The 20875-nt window shown below is 42.7% G+C and overlaps 1 protein-coding gene across 1 annotated transcript in view; it reads left to right on the plus strand.

The window, feature by feature from the left end:
* Positions 1-20875, plus strand: part of PRPF6 (pre-mRNA processing factor 6) — a gene marked incomplete in the record, with an annotated part of 1570595 nt that overhangs the window by 787109 nt on the left and 762611 nt on the right. Inside the window, 1 exon segment of the mRNA XM_044089883.1 lies at positions 115-234. Within this exon segment, the coding sequence (XP_043945818.1) occupies positions 115-234 (120 nt within the window).

The following is a 20875-nucleotide window of genomic DNA, read 5'->3' on the forward strand; positions in this document are numbered from 1 at the left end:
CAGATGAGATATTTTTGTTTTTCCATGTTTTCTAAATGTGCCAGTATTGCTCAGGATGTAGAAGACTGATGATTATTTTTTTGTTCTGTTAATGGCTTTATTTTATTTTTGCAGGCTAATCCAAACAGTGAAGAGATTTGGTTAGCTGCTGTAAAGCTGGAGTCTGAAAACAATGAATATGAGAGAGCAAGGAGATTGTTGGCTAAAGCCAGAAGCAGTGCCGCTACTGCCAGGGTAAGGAAATGAAACACTTAATTGTATGCTGTCCTGCACTGAAATTGTCTAAAACACTGTCTGCCAAAGCCTGTGTTGTGTTATGTCTGTAAAGATTCAGTGATAATGAGAAAGATGGATGATGGGTGTGCATTACTGATCAAAGCATTATAAATGCTGAGAAAAGTGCAACTATCCTAAAATGTAAGGCTGCAGAAAGTTGCACTAGTGAAAGGATAATAGCTCATTAGGAAATAGAATTGAAGTAGTAATCTTCATAAAAGCAAGAAGTTGAATTTTGGTCCATCAGAAAAATATGGCTGCTAGACCATTGATATGTGGAGGGAAAGGAGAAATAAATTGATGAGATATGCTTATTTGTTTTTCCTGTGGAACAGTGAACTGCTGCAAGTCTGTACTAGTGCAGTTAATGGAGGGAGAATGTATGTGAAGCTTTAGCTATCTGTAGTAAGTTCATAGAATGTATTTAATTGAATATCGAAGAGGTAATAATTGCTATCAGTTATAATCAGCTTTAAGTTCATAGGTAAGTACTAGGCAGTCAGTCTGCAGACCATTACAAGCCTAGCCAAAAACTCTTGAAGCTTGTATGATAGGGTGCTGAAAAGTTCTAAGCCCGACCAAGAAGAAGGGAATGATGTGGAGCCATGAAATTTACAAGTTATTCAGCATATTCTCCCCTAAGTTCAACACACACTTGGCATGTCATGTCTGAAGTTTCTGTAACCCTGCCAAAAAAAGTCTGAAGTCTGGTCACTGACGTACTGCTCCTCTCCTGCAATCACCTCCAAATCACTTATTTATTCATTTATTTATTTATTTATTTACAGTTGGTTTACCAGGATAGTCCATTGGGCCAAAAAGAACCCGTTTTCAATGGAGTCCTGGGGAGAAAAGCTCCAGCACAGACAAAATTAGGTACATACACAAGATTGCTAAATATTTATACAAAAGTAGTAGATAAAAACATTTAAGCTCAAAATTCAAAAAGCATTCAAAACAATACAATCAATGAGGATTAATGTGAAGTAAATGAGCTGAGAAGTAACGTGAATTACATAACAGAGTAGTTATGCAGAAGGAACATAACAGTACATTATAGAGTGGTTATTCTGAAGGAACACAAGCTTTGTTAGGTAAAGTTCGGTATCATAAGCATAAAGGAGGTAAGGATGTCATATATTTATGAGGGGTGGGAGTAAGAGCAATCCCATTGGGACCTTAGATATGTGTGAAGATATTTTTTGAACATGTAGTGGTTAGAGGTGGTACGAATGGATGGTGGGAGTGAGTTCCAGAGACTGGAAAGGTTAAAGGATAGAAGTGTTTACCTGGGGGATAAGATGGTTTATGAACTTCCAGTAGGTTTTGATTGTTGGACCTTAAGACTCTATTTGGTAGGTGCATTTTAAAGGCAGAAGACAGGGAGGGACAAAGAGAGGGGTTGAGAATGAGCTTATGAGCTAAAGTCAGCTGTATATAGATGAGATGATTAGATAGTTCGAGCCAATTTAGTTTTTGGAGAGAGGAACAGTGGTGGGTGGAGGATCTGTGGCTATTAGCGAATTTGGCAATTTTGTTATAGCAGGAGAAAAGCTGTTTTTTTAGAGAGATCTGAAGATTAGTCAGTAATGGAGCCCCATAGAGAAGAGAGGGGATGAGAAAGGAGGAAGCGAGAGTGATTTTGGAGGAGCTAGTAAGATACTGATTAGTTTTTTTAATATTAAGTTGTAGATGGGAGTTGAAATTAAGCCGGTTGTCAATTTGAACACCTAATAGCTTAGCTTCAGATACCAGTTCCAAGGGTGAGTTATTTTGGCTGGTAATTGAGAGAGAGTTTATGTCGAAGGAAGTGGATTTGGAGGGGGTAAATACCATTAGTTTTGTTTTGGAGGCATTGAGAGCTAAGTGATTTATTTTCATCCAATGTTCAGTAATTGAGAAAGCTTCCTGAGTGAGTTTTTGGAGCAGAGAGGAAGAGGTGGCAGAGCAGATTATGGTAGCATCATCTGCATATTGGATGATGTTTGCAAATGGAATAGATTTGTGGAAATCGTTTATAAATATATTAAAGAGGAGGGGACCAAGAATAGATCCTTGGGGAACTCCAGTGGGGGTACTAAGGAAAGAGGAAGTGGCCTTCTTCCTTATTACAGCTTGGTATCTGTTAGATAAATAACTGGAGAACCAATTTATGGAGGAGGGAGAGAGGTTAAGTTGTGACAGTTTAGATAAGAGCAGGCTGTGTGAGATAGTGTCGAAGGCCTTGGAGAGGTCAAGTAGTAAGGTAGAGACAATGTGGCTGCAATCGCGTGCTTTATTAACAGTCTCAAGAAAGGACAGGAGGGCTGTCATGGTACTATGATTTGGCCTGAATCTGTGTTGTGTAGGGGTTAAAAGGTTGTTATCTAAGAGATGTGGAAGGAGTTGAAGCTGGATACACTTTTCCAGAAGTTTAGATATGGGGGACAGGATAGCAATAGGGCGGAAGTTATTGATGTTGCAATTGTTGCCTCCTTTATGGAGGGGGATGATAAAGGCTTGCTTCCACAGTAGGGGCACTGTGCATTCATGGATGGAGCGGTTGATTAGAATGCTAATGGGATAGGCAATTGCTTCTGCGGCTATACTTAGGAAGTAAGAGGGGATGTTGTCCGGAGCGTTGGTACATGGCTTCAGTTTCTGAAGAAGTTTTTTTATAGTGGAAGTGGGTATAGGTTTAAATGAGAATAGAGAGGAGTGGGGAGAGAGAGAATTTGAGGAAGATATGGGCGAAGAGGGGGTTTGAGTAGTGGATGAGGTGGAAGATAGACAGTGAGGAGAAAGAGGTAATGAGGGGAGGGTTGTTTGTGGGAGAGGGTGGGGGTGAATTAGATAATGAGGAGGGGCATGTGAAGGAGGATGTGAGTTTGCTAATAGAGTCAATGAAAAAGGAGTTGAACTGTGTAGCTAGATCTAAGTCCGGGCTATTTGGGTCTGGGGTTGGGGTGTGTGGTTTGCTGGGGTTAAGGAGGGTAGAGATCCCCTTCCAGAATCTTTGAGGGTTAGTTTTATTGTTGTTTTGGAGTGTGAAGAAATATTTTTGTTTGTCAGAGATTATAAACTTTTTTACTTTATTTCGAAGGGTTTTGTACGCAATATGTTGTTTGGGGTTTTATTTCTCAGATAGAGTCCCCAGGCTTTATCTCTAAGGCGCATGCTTGATAGTGTGGTTTTGTTTAGCCAGGGGCAGAATTTGTTTTATTCTTTTGTTCTTAGAGGGCTTGGGAATCAAGTATTTCTAAGAAAGTAGAGTTGAAGTGAGCAACTGCATCTTCTAGGGGTAGTGACTTTAGGTTGTTCCAGTTAATTGCTTTCAGAGAATATATGAAGGTTGATGTGTTAAAGTTTTTGTCATTATGGTAGTGATGTAATTATGGGTGCGGTAAGAGATACAGGGGAGTCGGCGGGTGAAAATAGGCAAGTGATCGCTAAGAGGGTCGGGAAGAGTACCACTGTCTGAGAAATAGTGGGGATGTGACACTAGAATCCAGTCAAGGATGGTGCCACAAGAGGGTTTTTTTGATGGGTGTGTTATTGTGTTGATTAGTTGGGAAAAGTTATATAGGTTGATATTAAGAGGGTTGGTTGAAGACTGGATGGAGGCCCAGTTGATGTTTACATCTCCTAAGATTATGGTTTCATTGCTGATATTGTTAGAGAGCCATGAGAGGATGTTTTCAAGTGTGGAAATGTTGTCCCCTGGGGGGATGTAGAGGGATGCTAGACAGATGTGTTTGTGCTTATTAACTTGTAGGAGGGTGAGGAGTACTTCAGCGTTGTTGAACTTTGGAGTAGGTTTGTTGTAGGGGGTAACTAGCAGGGAAGAAGAATATAGGAGAGCAACTCCACCGCCTTTTTTCTGGGTCCTGTCTTTTCTAATGATAGAATAGCTGGGTGGAGTTATTTCAGAGTCTTTTATAGAGGGTTTTAACCATGTTTCTGAGATAGATAGTATGTCAGGTTTGTTATACGTGAGCCATGCATGGAGGGTAGGGACTTTATTGACAATACTTTGTGAGTTTAGAGAAGTAAATAATATAGGCCTGTGTGAGGAGGGAGAGGTGGAGGGGCCAGGGTTTGGATGGATGTCACCAGATAAAAGGCAGGTAATGAGATGAAAGATTGGGTTAGAAAGGTAATTGAGTAGAGTAAGATAACGATTTGGATCTGTTGTGATGGTCAAGGGGTGTTTAGTTACTATGGGGATAGGGTTATTCTGTGAGGAGAAAACTTTGAATGAGAAGGTTAAAAGTTGTGTTATTGGGTATAGATGGGGAGAAATAGGAGAGTGTAAGGGTGAGAGAGGGGAGTTCAGGTGGTAGGTTGTGTGATAAAGTTGTGAATGGTAAGAAGTAGGAGGTTGGGTGAGGTAATAAAGATATGATAATTTAAGAGATAGTAATACTAAAATAAAGATGGATGGGGGATTTAAATGCATGTTGAAAGGTTACTTGGTGTTAAGTGTTACAGTTATCTTATATATTTTATAAGTTTATTGTGCAGTGGGAAGAAGAAAAAGTTTGACAAGGTCAAGTGTAATAAAAAGTAAGTAAGAGTGGTGCTAGAGGGAAAGGTTGTTAAGTGGGTGTGAGTTTAGAATTGAAGTGTAGTGTTATAGATTAGCAGTAGGTGTGGTTACAATTGGATAGTAGGCTGATTGGGGTGTGTCTAGGGAGTTGTGGGTGATTGGTGTAGGGAGGAAGTGGGTGTGGTATCAAGAGGGATATAGCTAGAGGTGCTGGGGGCGGGTGGGAATTGGGGGCAGGGTAGGGGAGCGGAGTGAGCCCGAAGGGCGAACGGAGCGGGAAGACACCAGGAGAGGATCGAGAGCCAATCAGTCAGTGGTGCATGAATATGGTTATACAGGAAAGTAAGTTCAAGCAGGGTAAGAAGGGTTCTATATTTAATAGGTAAAGTGGGCAAAAGTAAATGTAGAGAAAAAGCAAGAAATGAGTGAAGAAAAGTAATGATAATGAGGAGAGGACGCCCTCTAGTGGCCAAATGCAGAAGTGCACTAGGCCCACTAGGCAGGTCTTGGGACTGAATAGGATGGAATAAGGAAGAGCTGGAAAACTCAGATAAAGATGGGAGAGAGAATGGAGAGGGAGAAATAAGAAGGGTTTAGGCTGCTGGCTGTCCTGGCAGGGAGATAGCTTACAAAATCTAACAAGCAGGCGATTAAAAGATGTAGAAGCCCAAGTAGCAACAGATGCACATACTTTCTCAGTTTCCACTGGGAGACTCTGTTCCAATTTCCAAAATGGGGATTAAGGCAGCAGAGCAAGTATTTTCCTATGCAAAAGTGTGGATAGAGTAGGTGACTTTAGCTGAGAGTATGTATCCACCCAGGCGAGGTCCCAAGGGAAAATACAGGGCAAAAGCTGGAGGTAGGAGGTAGAGAAGAGTAGAGTTAGTGACAAAAATAATAGTAAGAACACTTTATTACCTAAAAGAAGTAGTAAGCAGGTAAAAGAAAGAACCATAAACACAATACAGTCAGTAAAGCAGACAATAATACAATATCCTGGTGCTATAGACTCTGTTAAAAAGGATAAAACACAACTTAACTCAGCAGGCCTACTTTGCAGACGAGTGATCAACTTGCTCTATCAATAAACAGTAAAAGTTACATACAACCATGTGAAAAGAAAGCAATGTCGCCAGGAGATATTCTATTCAATTCAGGAGACACAAACACTAATCAGATATACAGTAAAAGCTATATACAACCATATAAAAGAGAGCAATGTCACCAGGAGATCTTCAAAATCACTTCAGGAGACACAAAAACTAATTAAAAGCTCTATAACAGATGCAGACTATAACAAGCAGTATCAAAACAAATATTCCTACAGTATGCAGGTTAATATTATAAACTTAGAGCGAATACATCAGTGACCAGCTAGGCATTTGTGAGGGTAACACAAACACGTGGAGTTGGTGTTGTGTACCAGCGCTGGTTAATTGCTGAACATGTATTACACAGGTACAACTGTTTCAGGGAGTAGCCTCGAACAATCCTATTTAGCTTATTTAGCCAATGTGGGCAATAACCATTTGGGTCTGGGGTTGGGGTGTGTGGTTTGCTGGGGTTAAGGAGGGTAGAGATCCCCTTCCAGAATCTTTGAGGGTTAGTTTTATTGTTGTTTTGGAGTGTGAAGAAATATTTTTGTTTGTCAGAGATTATAAACTTTTTTACTTTATTTCGAAGGGTTTTGTACGCAATATGTTGTTTGGGGTTTTATTTCTCAGATAGAGTCCCCAGGCTTTATCTCTAAGGCGCATGCTTGATAGTGTGGTTTTGTTTAGCCAGGGGGCAGAATTTGTTTTTATTCTTTTTGTTCTTAGAGGGGCTTGGGAATCAAGTATTTCTAAGAAAGTAGAGTTGAAGTGAGCAACTGCATCTTCTAGGGGTAGTGACTTTAGGTTGTTCCAGTTAATTGCTTTCAGAGAATATATGAAGGTTGATGGGTTAAAGTTTTTGTCATTGCGGTAGTGATGTAATTATGGGTGCGTAAGAGATACAGGGAGTCGGGTGAAAATAGGCAAGTGATTGCTAAGAGGGTCAGGAAGAGTACCACTGTCTGAGAAATAGTGGGGATGTGACACTAGAATCCAGTCAAGGATGGTGCCACAGGAGGGGTTTTTTGATGGGTGTGTTATTGTGTTGATAAGTTGGGAAAAGTTATATAGGTTGATATTAAGAGGGTTTGTTGAAGACTGGATGGAGGCCCAGTTGATGTTTACATCTCCTAAGATTATGGTTTCATTGCTGATATTGTTAGAGAGCCATGAGAGGATGTTTTCAAGTGTGGAAATGTTGTCCCCTGGGGGATGTAGAGCGATGCTAGACAGATGTGTTTGTGCTTATTAACTTGTAGGAGAGTGAGGAGTACTTCAGCGTTGTTAAACTTTGGAGTAGGTTTGTTGTAGGGGGTAACTAGCAGGGAAGAAGAATATAGGAGAGCAACTCCACCGCCTTTTTTCTGGGTCCTGTCTTTTCTAATGATAGAATAGCTGGGTGGAGTTATTTCAGAGTCTTTTATAGAGGGTTTTAACCATGTTTCTGAGATAGATAGTATGTCAGGTTTGTTATACGTGAGCCATGCATGGAGGGTAGGGACTTTATTGACAATACTTTGTGAGTTTAGAGAAGTAAATAATATAGGCCTGTGTGAGGAGGGAGAGGTGGAGGGCGGGGTTTGGATGGATGTCACCAGATAAAAGGCAGGTAATGAGATGAAAGATTGGGTTAGAAAGGTAATTGAGTAGAGTAAGATAACGATTTGGATCTGTTGTGATGGTCAAGGGGTGTTTAGTTACTATGGGGATAGGGTTATTCTGTGAGGAGAAAACTTTGAATGAGAAGGTTAAAAGTTGTGTTATTGGGTATAGATGGGGAGAAATAGGAGAGTGTAAGGGTGAGAGAGGGGAGTTCAGGTGGTAGGTTGTGTGATAAAGTTGTGAATGGTAAGAAGTAGGAGGTTGGGTGAGGTAATAAAGATATGATAATTTAAGAGATAGTAATACTAAAATAAAGATGGATGGGGGATTTAAATGCATGTTGAAAGGTTACTTGGTGTTAAGTGTTACAGTTATCTTATATATTTTATAAGTTTATTGTGCAGTGGGAAGAAGAAAAAGTTTGACAAGGTCAAGTGTAATAAAAAGTAAGTAAGAGTGGTGCTAGAGGGAAAGGTTGTTAAGTGGGTGTGAGTTTAGAATTGAAGTGTAGTGTTATAGATTAGCTGTAGGTGTGGTTACAATTGGATAGTAGGCTGATTGGGGTGTGTCTAGGAGTTGTGGGTGATTGGTGTAGGGAGGAAGTGGGTGTGGTATCAAGAGGTATATAGCTAGAGGTGCTAGGGACGGGTGGGAATTGGGGGCAGGGTAGGGGAGCGGAGTGAGAACGGAGCGGAAAGACACCAGGAGAGGATCGAGAGCCAATCAGTCAGTGGTGCATGAATATGGTTATACAGGAAAGTAAGTTCAAGCAGGGTAAGAAGGGTTCTATATTTAATAGGTAAAGTGGGCAAAAGTAAATGTAGAGAAAAAGCAAGAAATGAGTGAAGAAAAGTAATGATAATGAGGAGAGGACGTCCTCTAGTGGCCAAATGCAGAAGTGCACTAGGCCCACTAGGAAGGTCTTGGGACTTAATAGGATGGAATAAGGAAGAGCTGGAAAACTCAGATAAAGATGGGAGAGAGAATGGAGAGGGAGAAATAAGAAGGGTTTAGGCTGCTGGCTGTCCTGGCAGGGAGATAGCTTACAAAATCTAACAAGCAGGCGATTAAAAGATGTAGAAGCCCAAGTAGCAACAGATGCACATACTTTCTCAGTTTCCACTGGGAGACTCTGTTCCAATTTCCAAAATGGGGATTAAGGCAGCAGAGCAAGTATTTTCCTATGCAAAAGTGTGGATAGAGTAGGTGACTTTAGCTGAGAGTATGTATCCACCCAGGCGAGGTCCCAAGGGAAAATACAGGGCAAAAGCTGGAGGTAGGAGGTAGAGAAGAGTAGAGTTAGTGACAAAAATAATAGTAAGAACACTTTATTACCTAAAAGAAGTAGTAAGCAGGTAAAAGAAAGAACCATAAACACAATACAGTCAGTAAAGCAGACAATAATACAATATCCTGGTGCTATAGACTCTGTTAAAATGGATAAAACACAACTGAACACAGCAGGCCTACTTTGCAGACGAGTGATCAACTTGCTCTATCAATAAACAGTAAAAGTTATATACAACCATGTGAAAAGAAAGCAATGTCGCCAGGAGATATTCTATTCAATTCAGGAGACACAAAAACTAATCAGATATACAGTAAAAGCTATATACGACCATATAAAAGAGAGCAATGTCGCCAGGAGATCTTCAAAATCACTTCAGGAGACACAAAAACTAATTAAAGGCTCTATAACAGATGCAGACTATAACAAGCAGTATCAAAACAAATATTCCTACAGTATGCAGGTTAATATTATAAACTTAGAGCGAATACATCAGCGACCAGCTAGGCATTTGTGAGGGTAACACAAACACGTGGAGTTGGCGTTGTGCACCAGCGCTGGTTAATTGCTGAACATGTATTACACAGGTACAACTATTTCAGGGAGTAGCCTCGAACAATCCTATTTAGCTTATTTAGCCAATGTGGACATTAACCATTTAGCTTATTTAGAAAATGTGGACAAAACCATGGTCTAATCTGCTAAAAAATAGCAGCCATGGAGGGGTTCAGAAAAATAAAACTAAGCCGTGGAGGTTAAGCACAATCTAATCGGGAATTTACAGGGCAATTATCGCACTACGTGTAGTAGCGACTACAGAGGGACAGGAGCAACCTGAACAAAATCCTGAAAGATTTGCTAATGTTCCGCTAGTGCGCATACAGTGTTATCAGATCAGGGTTAAGCAATGTATCGTCGCCCACATTCAATAGCGACTACAGAGGCACATAGCAAGATAGTCAGGCTGTACTAAGGTATACGATGTCAGAATAACCGTTACTACGTTCCAATAAGGCATCAACCATTCTTCATGAAGTAACCTACAGAGCTATAAATCTGCGTTCGGAACATACAACTTAAACAGTTCGGAACATGTAATTTGAACGATAATACCGTTCGGTACCTTCTTAACAGCAGTAGACAGAAGTATTCACCTTATACAGTTCGGAACATGTAATTTAAACAGTAGTACCGTTCGGTACTCATTTAACAGCAGTAGACAGAAGTATTCACTTTCTACAATAGTCTCACTTGAAAATTCCACCCCTTCAATTTCTTTTTAAGGTTTGGAAACAGGAAATAGTCAGATGGAGCAAGATCTGGTGAGTAAGGTGGATGAGTTATGCACTCAAACTGCAATTTTGTCAAAACATCTATTGTTTTGCCAGCCTTGTGAACAGGTACATTGTCTTGCAAAAAGAGAACTCCTTTCCTATGCAGCTTCACTCTCCTTTTTTCTTTCAGTACCTCCTTTAATTGGCACAGCAAGTTACAGTAGTATTCTGCATTAACTGTTTGGTCGCTTAGAAGATAGTCACTCATTACAACACCTTCCTGATCCCAAAACACTGTGGCCATTTCCTTTCCTGCTGGACCTTGAACTTCTTTGGCCTTGGTGAACCTGAGTGCCACCATTGCATGGACTGTTTTGTCTCAGGATCATAGTGGTGTAACCATGTGTTTCATCAACAGTGACTATTCATTCCAAAAAGTTGGCACCAGCTCGACAACAATGCCGTAAAATCAACTTGGAAGTGTCTACTCGACATATTTTCTTGTCAGCATTCAAACATTTTGGCACCTACTTAGCTGACAGCTTCTGCATAACCAGCTGCTCATGGATTATAAACCCAGCACATTCCCTAGATATCTGTAGTTTCAGCCGACATTCGCCGATCTGCCAAAGTCAGGTCATGCACATGATCAACAGTTTCAGGAGTTGACACCATTTGAGGCCTCCCAGACCTTGCTGCGTCTTTGATCTCAAAATCTCCATGCTGAAAGTTTGCACACCACTTCTTCACAGTTGACTAAGAAAGGACACTTGCACATCATACATTCATGGATTTCCTTTGGAGTTTTGTTCTGCAGGAATAGGAACTTCGTGACGGCTTGGAGTTCCATACTTGAAAATTCCACTTTTCATTGACATGGTTTAATCAGTGATCTGAAACACTGTCAAAACATAGCATTACAATTTGACCAATTGGCACTTTGCAAGATGAATTTAACCCTCTTTTCAGCTACACAGGCAAAATAACACTTAGGTCGAGCTTAGAACTTTTTAACACCCCCTCATAACAGTGGAGGAAAAGAGAAAATTTGGTATGTGTAAAAACTCTTGTCTGCTGGAATGACCTAATAGCAAACACTAATATACCCTGACACTGATTGCCCAGCAGGGAAAGGATCTTTATTCACCCCTCACCAATCAAGCAACTAAGCAGCTCACCCTATTCATGCATGACCAAAGGGCAACTTCAGGTGCACTCTCCAGTCCAGCTGGTGAATCTGGGTATCCTGAGGCAATGTTACAACTTCCTCATGTACACAGACAACCCTCTCCTCCTACCACAAAACACTAACATATGCGAGATATGCAATTATGCAGCCAAAATGGAAGCTAAGCTGTCTCCAACCAAGACTGGAACAGACCATCAAGAGGGGAAGGTTAACACTTGTACCACAACTCCAGCCACACACAGACCTACTAAAACAGCACTGGTAAAAAATACACATAAATACACAAAATCATACTCGGAGGCTCTAAATAAAAACCTGCAAAAGCATCAGAGACCTCCAAAGCAGACAGCCAAACAACCTGCACTTCCCACCACAAACCAGACAACACATAAAACACAAAATCAGCGTGCTGCACAATCACAGCCCTTAAGGCGAAATAACATACCTAACACACTAGTAATAGGTGACTCTATAGTCAGGTGCACTGACGTCAAACTCACTAGGCTGGACAAGCAGAAGGTTACTGTTAGCTGCCTGTCGGGAGCCAGAATCCGCCAAGTAACACAAGCACTCAGGTCACTCAAATATGACTGCCATTGTTCATGTTGGTGTGAATGACCTGAGGCATACCTCCCTGGACTACATGAAGAGACATGGAAGACCTCTCTGATCATGTAGCCCAGGCTGGTATGCCCCTGACCCTGAGTAGCATCCTGCCCTCACCAAGAATGATACCTCAGTATAAATAAAAATGATCAATTTTAACAATTGGCTAAGCTTCTGGTGTCATTTAAAGGGGATCCAGTGTCTGTCAGCCTGGGACGACATGCTCGACAAGCCGCGTTGCTTCGCAAGAGACGGCTTGCACCTGTCACCTAGGCTTTTGAATACTGGCCAAGGCTCTTGCTGCCCCCATAGTGCATTTTTTAGGCAAGGCTCAAAAGTCAAACCCACCTCCGTAAACAGCAAAATTAACAAAAAACTGAGGGTTATGCTACTCGACGCCAGGAGTTTAAATCTCAAAATGCACGCGCTCGAAGCACTCCTCAATATGGAGAACGTCAACATCTGTGCAGTAACTGAAACCTGATTTAAGGCTCCAGAGAGCACCCCAGCACTACTGGGCTTCAACTCATACCACACGTTTCGGACACAGAACACGGACCGAAACACAAAAGGGGAGGGGGTGTATCCATATTCATCAAGGATACCTACACCTCCAGGTTAGTGGCACAGCATGATATCTCTGAGATCATCCATGTGCAACTAACATCGGGCAAATCTGCAATGCAAATTGTGGCCTGCTACAGATCACCCTCCATGACCCAGGACCACCACTCCACCTTTCTGGAGACGCTGGAAAACATGAAGGTCCTACCAAACACTCTAATATTGGGCGATTTCAATTACCCTACCATTCACTGGGAAAACTACTAGAGTACAAATTCCCAGGCCCAGCGCTTCCTGGAATTCATCAACTCAGACGCCCCTGGATCAGCTGGTAAACTCCCCTACCAGAGGTGAAAACATATTGGACCTGGTCATCACCAACATGGGCGACAGGTGTTCCACACCAAGATCAACCCCGTCACTGGTTAGATCAGACCATAAATTAATCATTCTGGATGTCCCCACCCCACCACCACCCCCAACTAAGAAAACCACAGTAAAAAACTTTTCCAAAGCAAACTTCACCTTACTTAAGACAGAGGTGGTAAGTTTCACAGCCCCCACTCTAAAGGATAACGCTGCCCAAGATGCAGAAACCTTTTCAAATGCACTCTGTGAGCACCAACAAGGATGCATGGATCGTGCTATCCCTAGCAAAACCAAGACTCACTCCTCTAAGAGAAGGAAGCCAGTTTGGTGGACCCCTGCAATAAACAAGGCTATACAATAGGAGGAGGAAACTAGTTCAGAAAAAAAAAGCAAATCCCAAGAAGGAAAGACATCCCTGATCAGTATCTGTAAGAAACTGAGGTCCCTCATGAAATCATCCAAGGCCAACTTCGAAAGTTCAAGGGTTCAAAAGATAACCACAAAGCCTTCTTTAGCTATGTTAAGAATCTAAGTGGCAACTCGCAGATATGCACTGAACTAGTGCAAAACAAAACAATATACTGAACCTACTGATATTGCCAACATCCTGGCAGATAGATTCAGTACAAACTTCACGCCCCTCTCACCGCCAAAAGGGCCCACAACAATACCGGAAAAGTGTAGTGTCCCAAAAATCACAGACGCACAGGTGAAAACAGCACTTTCAAAAGCCAAAAACACAGCGTCAATGAGACCAGATGGTGTCCCAGGCTGTGTTTTGCACGAACTACAGAACGAACTAACCGCCCACCTAAACACGCTGTTCAACTTCAGCCTCTCCACAGCCTGCGTCCCCATAGAATGGTGCACAGCAATGGTTATTCCTCTCCACAAAGGAGGGGCTACAACTGACCCTGGTAACTATCGCCCATAAGCCTGACTAGCCTGGTCTGCAAGGCTATGGAGCGCATCATCATGGAACTTATTAACAAAGACATTGGGAACCTCTAAACACTTGACCTGACCCAGTTCGGCTTTAAGGATAGGTAATGTCTACTAAACCTGGTGGACTTCTTCGAGACAGTCACCAAGGCCATAGACGAGGGGAAAGGTGGTTCACACAGCCTACCTTGACCTCGCCAAGGCTTTCAACACCATTCCCCACTCGGGTATTACAGAAAAACTCACCAGCCTGAGCATAAACCCCTACGTCACGAGATGGGCTGCCAACTGGCTTACAGATAGAACTCACACTGTAAGAATAGCGGGCTCCAGGTCCGACTCTAAACCAGTCACAAGTGGTGTCCCGCAAGGCTCTGTCCTGGGACCCCTACTGTTCGGGATATACTTTTCAGAAGTACAGGCAAACATGGCTAACCAAGTTCGCCGATGACTGCAAACTGGGAGCCATAACTGACTCTCCAGCTGACATGGACATCCTCCAAAAGGGCCTTACTGAGACGGGCACCTGGTGTCAAAGTCATCCCATTTGGGAAAAACAAAACACCCACGAATTACCACATGGGTGGCAGCCCCCTTAATACAGAAGAGGTAATAAGAGATCCGGGGACCCAGGTAGATAGTAATCCTCTCCTTTGACAATCATATTGCCAAAGTAGTTGGGAAATCCTTCTATGTGGCCCATCTAATTACTAAAGGGTTCGCATCTAGAAATAGAGGGTTATAGTGCCCCTCTACTTGTCACTCATTAGACCCATCATAAGAGTACAATGCCCCATTTGGGATGTACCTCACAAGACACTTCCAACAGCTGGAAAGCACAAAAGTATGTCACCAGAGGGGGATTACTGGTCTCAAACATATGTCCTATGCAGCCTGAAAAAACTCCAGCTGTACTCGGTGGCGTATCGCTTACTCGGAGGTGATCTCTGCCTGACTTACAAAGCCATGTCCAACTCAGAATTGATGGACATGCTCTACCTAAAGAAATCCAAGTCACTGAGATCCACATGCTGTAGAGAGCTAAACCTCGCCACAACAATAAATAGAACATGCTGGAGGGATAGATTCCTGTCACAGAGACTCCCCATGCTTTGGAACAGAATTCCAGATTACATCAGGCAAGAGCCCCTCACTAACACTCGAGAGAAACCTTGACGAGTGGATGGGTAACAGAAAATACAACCCTGGGATCACTTAATTGGCTCTGCTTGACAGAGGATCAGTTAATTAATCAATGGGGTGGCGAAAGCCGACACATTCTGGCTAGGCTTATAAATTCCCTCGGGCAGATAGCCTAGTAACTACCTATGTACAAGCAGTCTTTCTTTTGTCAGTAGTTAAATCTTGATCAAGAATTCCACTGCTGTGTAACAGCTTACTATACAGGCTAGACCATCTTTCATGTGTCACTAGCATCACCTGCAACATAATTCATATCTTGAGATGTGGACCAGTCTTCACAAATTTTTGCTTATTTCATTATGTAAGTTGAGCACTGAAAGTCTTTTTTTAATTGTGTATTGTTTTGTTAATTTGTTTTATGTCTGAATTTACAGTTTGTTTTTTTTTTGCTTTTGCTGTGAAAAAAAAAATCTTAAAATACATAGTGCTTGATCTCAGATTGTTTTCTTATTTATTTTAATTTGATAATTGTGTGGAAGTCCTTTAGAGTCCAAAGTCCTTTATTTTGTTGGTGTGATCTAGGGAGAAAAGCTCCTAACAGGATTTGTTTCAACCATCATGCTTGCCCTTTCACCTGCTGTACTGATATATTTGTTTCTTTTGAATGAGATGCAGTATGCATTGTTTTACCCTCATCCATTGCCTTGGTGACCCTCTCGAAGTCTATCAAGTAAAGTAGCTATGACCTTTATTTATTTATTTTACATTTGTTTACCGGGGAGGTCCAGCCAATTTGAGAAGGTCCAGTGTCTGTAGGTTGCCAATGTCCTGGTTTATTATTTGTATGATAATTTGTTCCATGGCTTTGCATATTAGGTTTGTTAGACTGATAGATCGGTTTGATGGTCCATGCTTGTTGAGGGGAATAACTGTTGCAGTCCTCCATTCACTTGTAAGGTAGCCTTTTTCAAGGCTGCTATTAGACTACCTCAAGTGGTCCTGATGGGTCATATTTTAGGTTGTTCAGGAGGCAACCAGAGATGTTGCCATGACCTGTGAAGGCTGTGTTCTCAGCTCCCTGCTGATAGCTGGGGAAGTGTGTTGGAGGGGATTTCACCTGGTAGAGCTGTGGAGAGTGGGGGGGGGGTGATGTTTGAGCTAAATTTATCAGCCACTAGATTTGCTGTATCACCCTGATTGGTGAAGGTGATACCATTCACAACCAGTTCAGCACATTGCTGTGATGCTCTTCGTGTTTCGCTGTTGCAGTCATTAGATGTGGGTTATCTGCTTGCAGTAGCCCTCAGTCGGCCTGATTAACAAAGTCTTGGGTCCTGCGTCGGTTGCTGTCCCTTCTTCCATGACGTCAGGTCGTCAGGGGTATAAAACATGCAGCCGACACCATTACATCAGTCATTCTTGCCGTGCGGTGCCCGAAGTAGAAGCAGTTTGCAAGTGCCAGTCGGCCAACTCCTGAAATTTTCGTTTTCGAGTTTCAGAACCAAAGTCTTTAACGAAAGCTAAGTACCCCATTGGGGAAACTTTTTCTTGCTCCTTACCAATATCAGTAAAAGTTAATAATTGCATTACTTGTGGAAAGCAAATGCCTCATAAAGATTTTCATTCATACTGTATTTCTTGCCTAGACCCTGACCATGACGTACCTTGCTGTCGGTTTTGTGCTTTATTTAATCAGTCGTCTGTATATTTTCGCTTCTAAATATTTCGGTTCTCGGTTTAATTATCCAGAAATGTCGTCGGTTAGCCATCCAACTGCCAGGATTCCAAAAAAACACAATGATAAAGACAGAGACAGGCCGCCGAGGTCCAAAGTTGCCGACGACGCTTCTCCTAAGCCAGTTGCCAGTTCGCCGGTACTCAGTGAGGTGCTTTCGCAGCCCCTGATACCCATTACTTCTGACGCCAGGCCTCTACTGCGACCCATTCGGAGTCCGGTATGCAGCGAGATGCTTCAACTGTGGAACCTGTGGACGTCTCTACCTTGGATGGGTCCGGAGCCGCTGTGCAGGCACCGGCTTCTGAGGGTGTATTCAGGCCTACGGACTTGCATATTAAACCAACGCCGCCTTCTTCATTTAGGCCAAAATCTCGAACCATGCCTATGAAACTGACACCCAGGCCGCATGCTCAGGCCTCTATGCCTAAAAAACAAATAAGAATGGCTGAAGATCTTATAACTCTAATCAGGGGAAGCCAACCTCCCCCTTCTTAAAGATCTAGGACTGAAGTTGTTTATGTATCTTCTGAACAGGATTCTGATTTTTCTGATTCTTCTGATGATCTGGATTTGCCCTTATCTACTTATGAGGATTCTGATGCAGAGAACTCTATTCCCTCTGCTTCCCCTCCAAAGGTTTTTTTTTCTTTTTGTGAGACCTTACATATACTCTAAGGGAGCATTTCCACTGGGAAAGCCAGGACTTTTCTGATTCAAAAAAGAGGCTTAGGGATTTCTTACTCCTGACTCAGCATAGGCCTTTAGCTATACCTCCTGTACTAGACATTGTTGATGATGCCTTTTCAGAATCTAGTTTGGCTCCTGATTCTTTGCCTCCTGCTCCCAGAAAACCTGATGGATATTAGAGTTCCTGATTCTCATAAGTTCCTTTTCAGAAATCCTATTGCGGATCCAGAGACTATTTCACAGGGACCCAAGGGTGTTAAGGCTTCTACTGCTAAAAATCCTACCCCCTCTGATAGAGACTCCAGAGCGCTGGATAAATGGGGTTAGGAAAGTTTACACTTCTGCAACCTTGACCATTAGGGCTTTAAACTGCCAGTTTCATATGTTAAAGTATCAACAACATGTTATTGGATTGCTTAAACAGAAAGTGATGTTACTTCCTGACTGTGCTGAAAGTCAAGAATTACAGGATTTAATGCATTCTGCTGAACAGGTTGGAAAACATACTTTGCAATGTGGATTTGATTCATTAGAGGCCTCTTGCAGGGCTGCTGTTACTGGGTCTGTGCTCAGAAGGCATGCTTGGCTTAAGGATCAAGGTTTGCTTGATCATGTTAAAGCTAAATTGTTGGATGCTCCCTTAAATCAGGACCGCCTGTTTGGCAACAAGGCTGAGGAAGTTCTTAAAAAGATGGAAGATAAAGCTAAATCTATGCAAACTGTTAAAGATTTCTTACAAGTTCAGCCTCCTAGATTTAGTAAGCACTGACCTTCTAAAAATTGGTCTTTTCCAGCCCCTTCCAGGTCTTCTCAAGCCAAACCCAGACACAGCAAAACCCAGGTTTCAGTCCCAAGGGACACACAAGAGTAGGCAGTGGGGGGTTTCCGCACCCTAGCCTGGGAGTAGTAAGACTCCCCCTTATGGAAAACTGTCTCAATGACTTGCTTTTAAAACTACCAAGCACTTCCCAACTGAATGCTCCTTTAGGCGGAAAGATTGGTCTGCAGGCCAAAAACTGGGAACTCATTACCCAGGACAAATGGCTTTTAAATATAGTGTCCCAAGGATACAGATTTCATTTCCACACATTACCAACACCAAACGGGTGGCCAGATCTACCCCCAAATCAGTGGGAAGAGGCCCAAAATCAAGTACTCTCTCTCTTAAACATAGGGGCTATTCAGCTGGTACCAGAAGAGGAAAAGGGACAAGGTTTCTATTTGAGACTTTTTCTGGTACCCCGAAAAGGCAATACATGGCGTCCTATCCTGGACCTTTATATTCTAAGCACCTTTCTGGTGATTCCGAAATTCAAAATGCTGACTCTTCACCAGCTGCTTCCTATGCTAGGCAAGGATGCATGGTTGGCAACACTAGACTTAAAAGAAGCATACCTGCACATCCCTATCAGCGAGTCTTGCAGAAGGTACCTACGCTTCAAAGCAGGCTACACGCACTATCAGTTCTCTGCACTGCCCTTTGGCTTATCTACTACGCCCAGAGTATTCACAAAGTGCCTAGCTCCAGTCATTGCATTTTGCAGGCAAAGAAATATTCAAATATACCCATACCTGGATGATTGTCTAATTCAGGCAGAAAGCACGGACATTTTTTGAATAATCTGGCCTTTGTTCAAAGGGTACTGACTTGTCTGGGGTTCACCATAAACGAAAAATAATCCCACCTGGTACCCTGTCAACAAATTATATTCCTGGGAGCAAGCTTGAATACAACTTCCCAGATGGCTTTCCTCACGCCAGAGAAACTGATTCATTTGACAACTTACTTCAAACAAGTGGCCACAAAAACCCAGCTATCTGCAGGCAAATACTGCAAGCCTTGGGGTTCATGGCCTCTTGCATTCTTCTAATTCCATGGAAACTACAATGGTATCTCAAAAGCCTATGGTGTCAACATTCACAGGTTCTAGAAGCAAGGATTCCTGTCATACCTGGCCTATGCCTAAGAGTTCCTTTGGTGGGCAGAGGCCTGCCACCAAAATAGGGGACTACCATTCACATTACCCCCTGCCGCCCAAATCTTAACCGATGCATCAGACTATGCATGGGGGGGCTCACCTGGCAGGGAAGTGCATTCAGGGCAAATGGAATCCAAGTCAAATGCACCTGCACATAAATCGAAAGGAAATGTTCGCTGTACAGAATGCTCTGACAGCCTTCAAGGACCACATTTTTCCAGGACAGCTAATGGTAAAGACTGACAACACCACTGTCATGTGGTACATAAATAAGCAGGGGGGTACATATTCTTACCCCCTCTGCAGACTAGCCATGGCATTGTGGAATACAGCCCTGAGCTACCAAGTGAATCTACAAGCTCAGTTCCTGTCAGGGAAACAAAATACACTGGCAGATGGACTAAGCAGAAACCTCTTGGACTCACACGAGCGGAAACTGGAACCAAGGATTTTCAACATTTTGACAAGAAAAATGGGGGGGGGCAGATATAGACCGGTTTGCCTCCCCCCAGAACCATGAACTGGACAACATTTGCACAAGGATTCCCCACAAACTAGCTTTTAAAGTGGATGCTGTATCCTTCAGGTGGAAAAACCTATCAGTTTATGCCTTTCCTCCTCTGCCTCTGCTCTCCAAGGTACTACTAAAGATCAAACAGGACAGGCCAAAGACGATTTTATATGCACCAAACTGGCCTCGCCAACACTGGTACCCACTCTTACGCAGTGTGTCACACATGGCTCCATGGCACCTGCCTTAGACTCCTTCCCTGTTGTCTCAGCAGGAGAACCAGATTCTGCACCCTCAGCTGCAAACCCTGAACCTGGCAGCCTGGCTAATTATCTAATCTCTCCTTTACCATCCCTCAGTAAATCAATAATGGATATCATTTTAGAGGCAAGTAGGCCTAGTACTAGAAAATCTTATGCTGCAAAATTGAAAAGATTCTGTGCCTGGAACCAATCTCAAGGAATGAACGCAGCAGTGCCCAATTTACCTCAGATTCTACAATACTTGACTGAGATGCTTCATAAGGGCTTGCCTTTTTCCTCCATCAAAATTCATGCCTCAGCTATTTCAGATCATTATAGCACAGTGCCCTCCCCTCTTCTCTCACCCACTGCTCAAGCAGTTCCTCAGAAGGGCCAAAAATTTAAGGCCACCCAGGAGAGCTCCAACTCCAGACTGGGATCTTAACATTGTCTTGGAAAAACTCTTCCTCCTTTCAAGCCAGCTGCTACTGCAGATTTAAAATTTCTTTCCTAGAAAACAGCTTTCCTTTTAGCAATTAACTTCTGCAAGATGGGTATCTGAACTACAGGCCCTTATGGCAGTGGAACCTTTCATCATCTGTCATGTCTGAGGTGTCCCTCAGAACCAATCCCTCCTTCAATCTTAAGGTGGTATCTAGTGTGACTCTTAATCAGTCCATTCATTTGCCTACCTTCTTTCCTAACCCACAGAACAAAGGAGAATGAATACTACACTCTTTAGCTGTGCACAGACAGCTTAGATTCTACTTGGACAGGACTAAACCTCAAAGGAAGTCTGAACAACTGCTGGTGGCATTTGCTGCAAGGACATAGGGGAAAGCT

Source organism: Protopterus annectens, chromosome 12.part0 (genome assembly GCF_019279795.1).
Source record: "Protopterus annectens isolate FY-2018-M chromosome 12.part0, PAN1.0, whole genome shotgun sequence".
Taxonomy (NCBI): Eukaryota; Metazoa; Chordata; order Ceratodontiformes; family Protopteridae; genus Protopterus; species Protopterus annectens.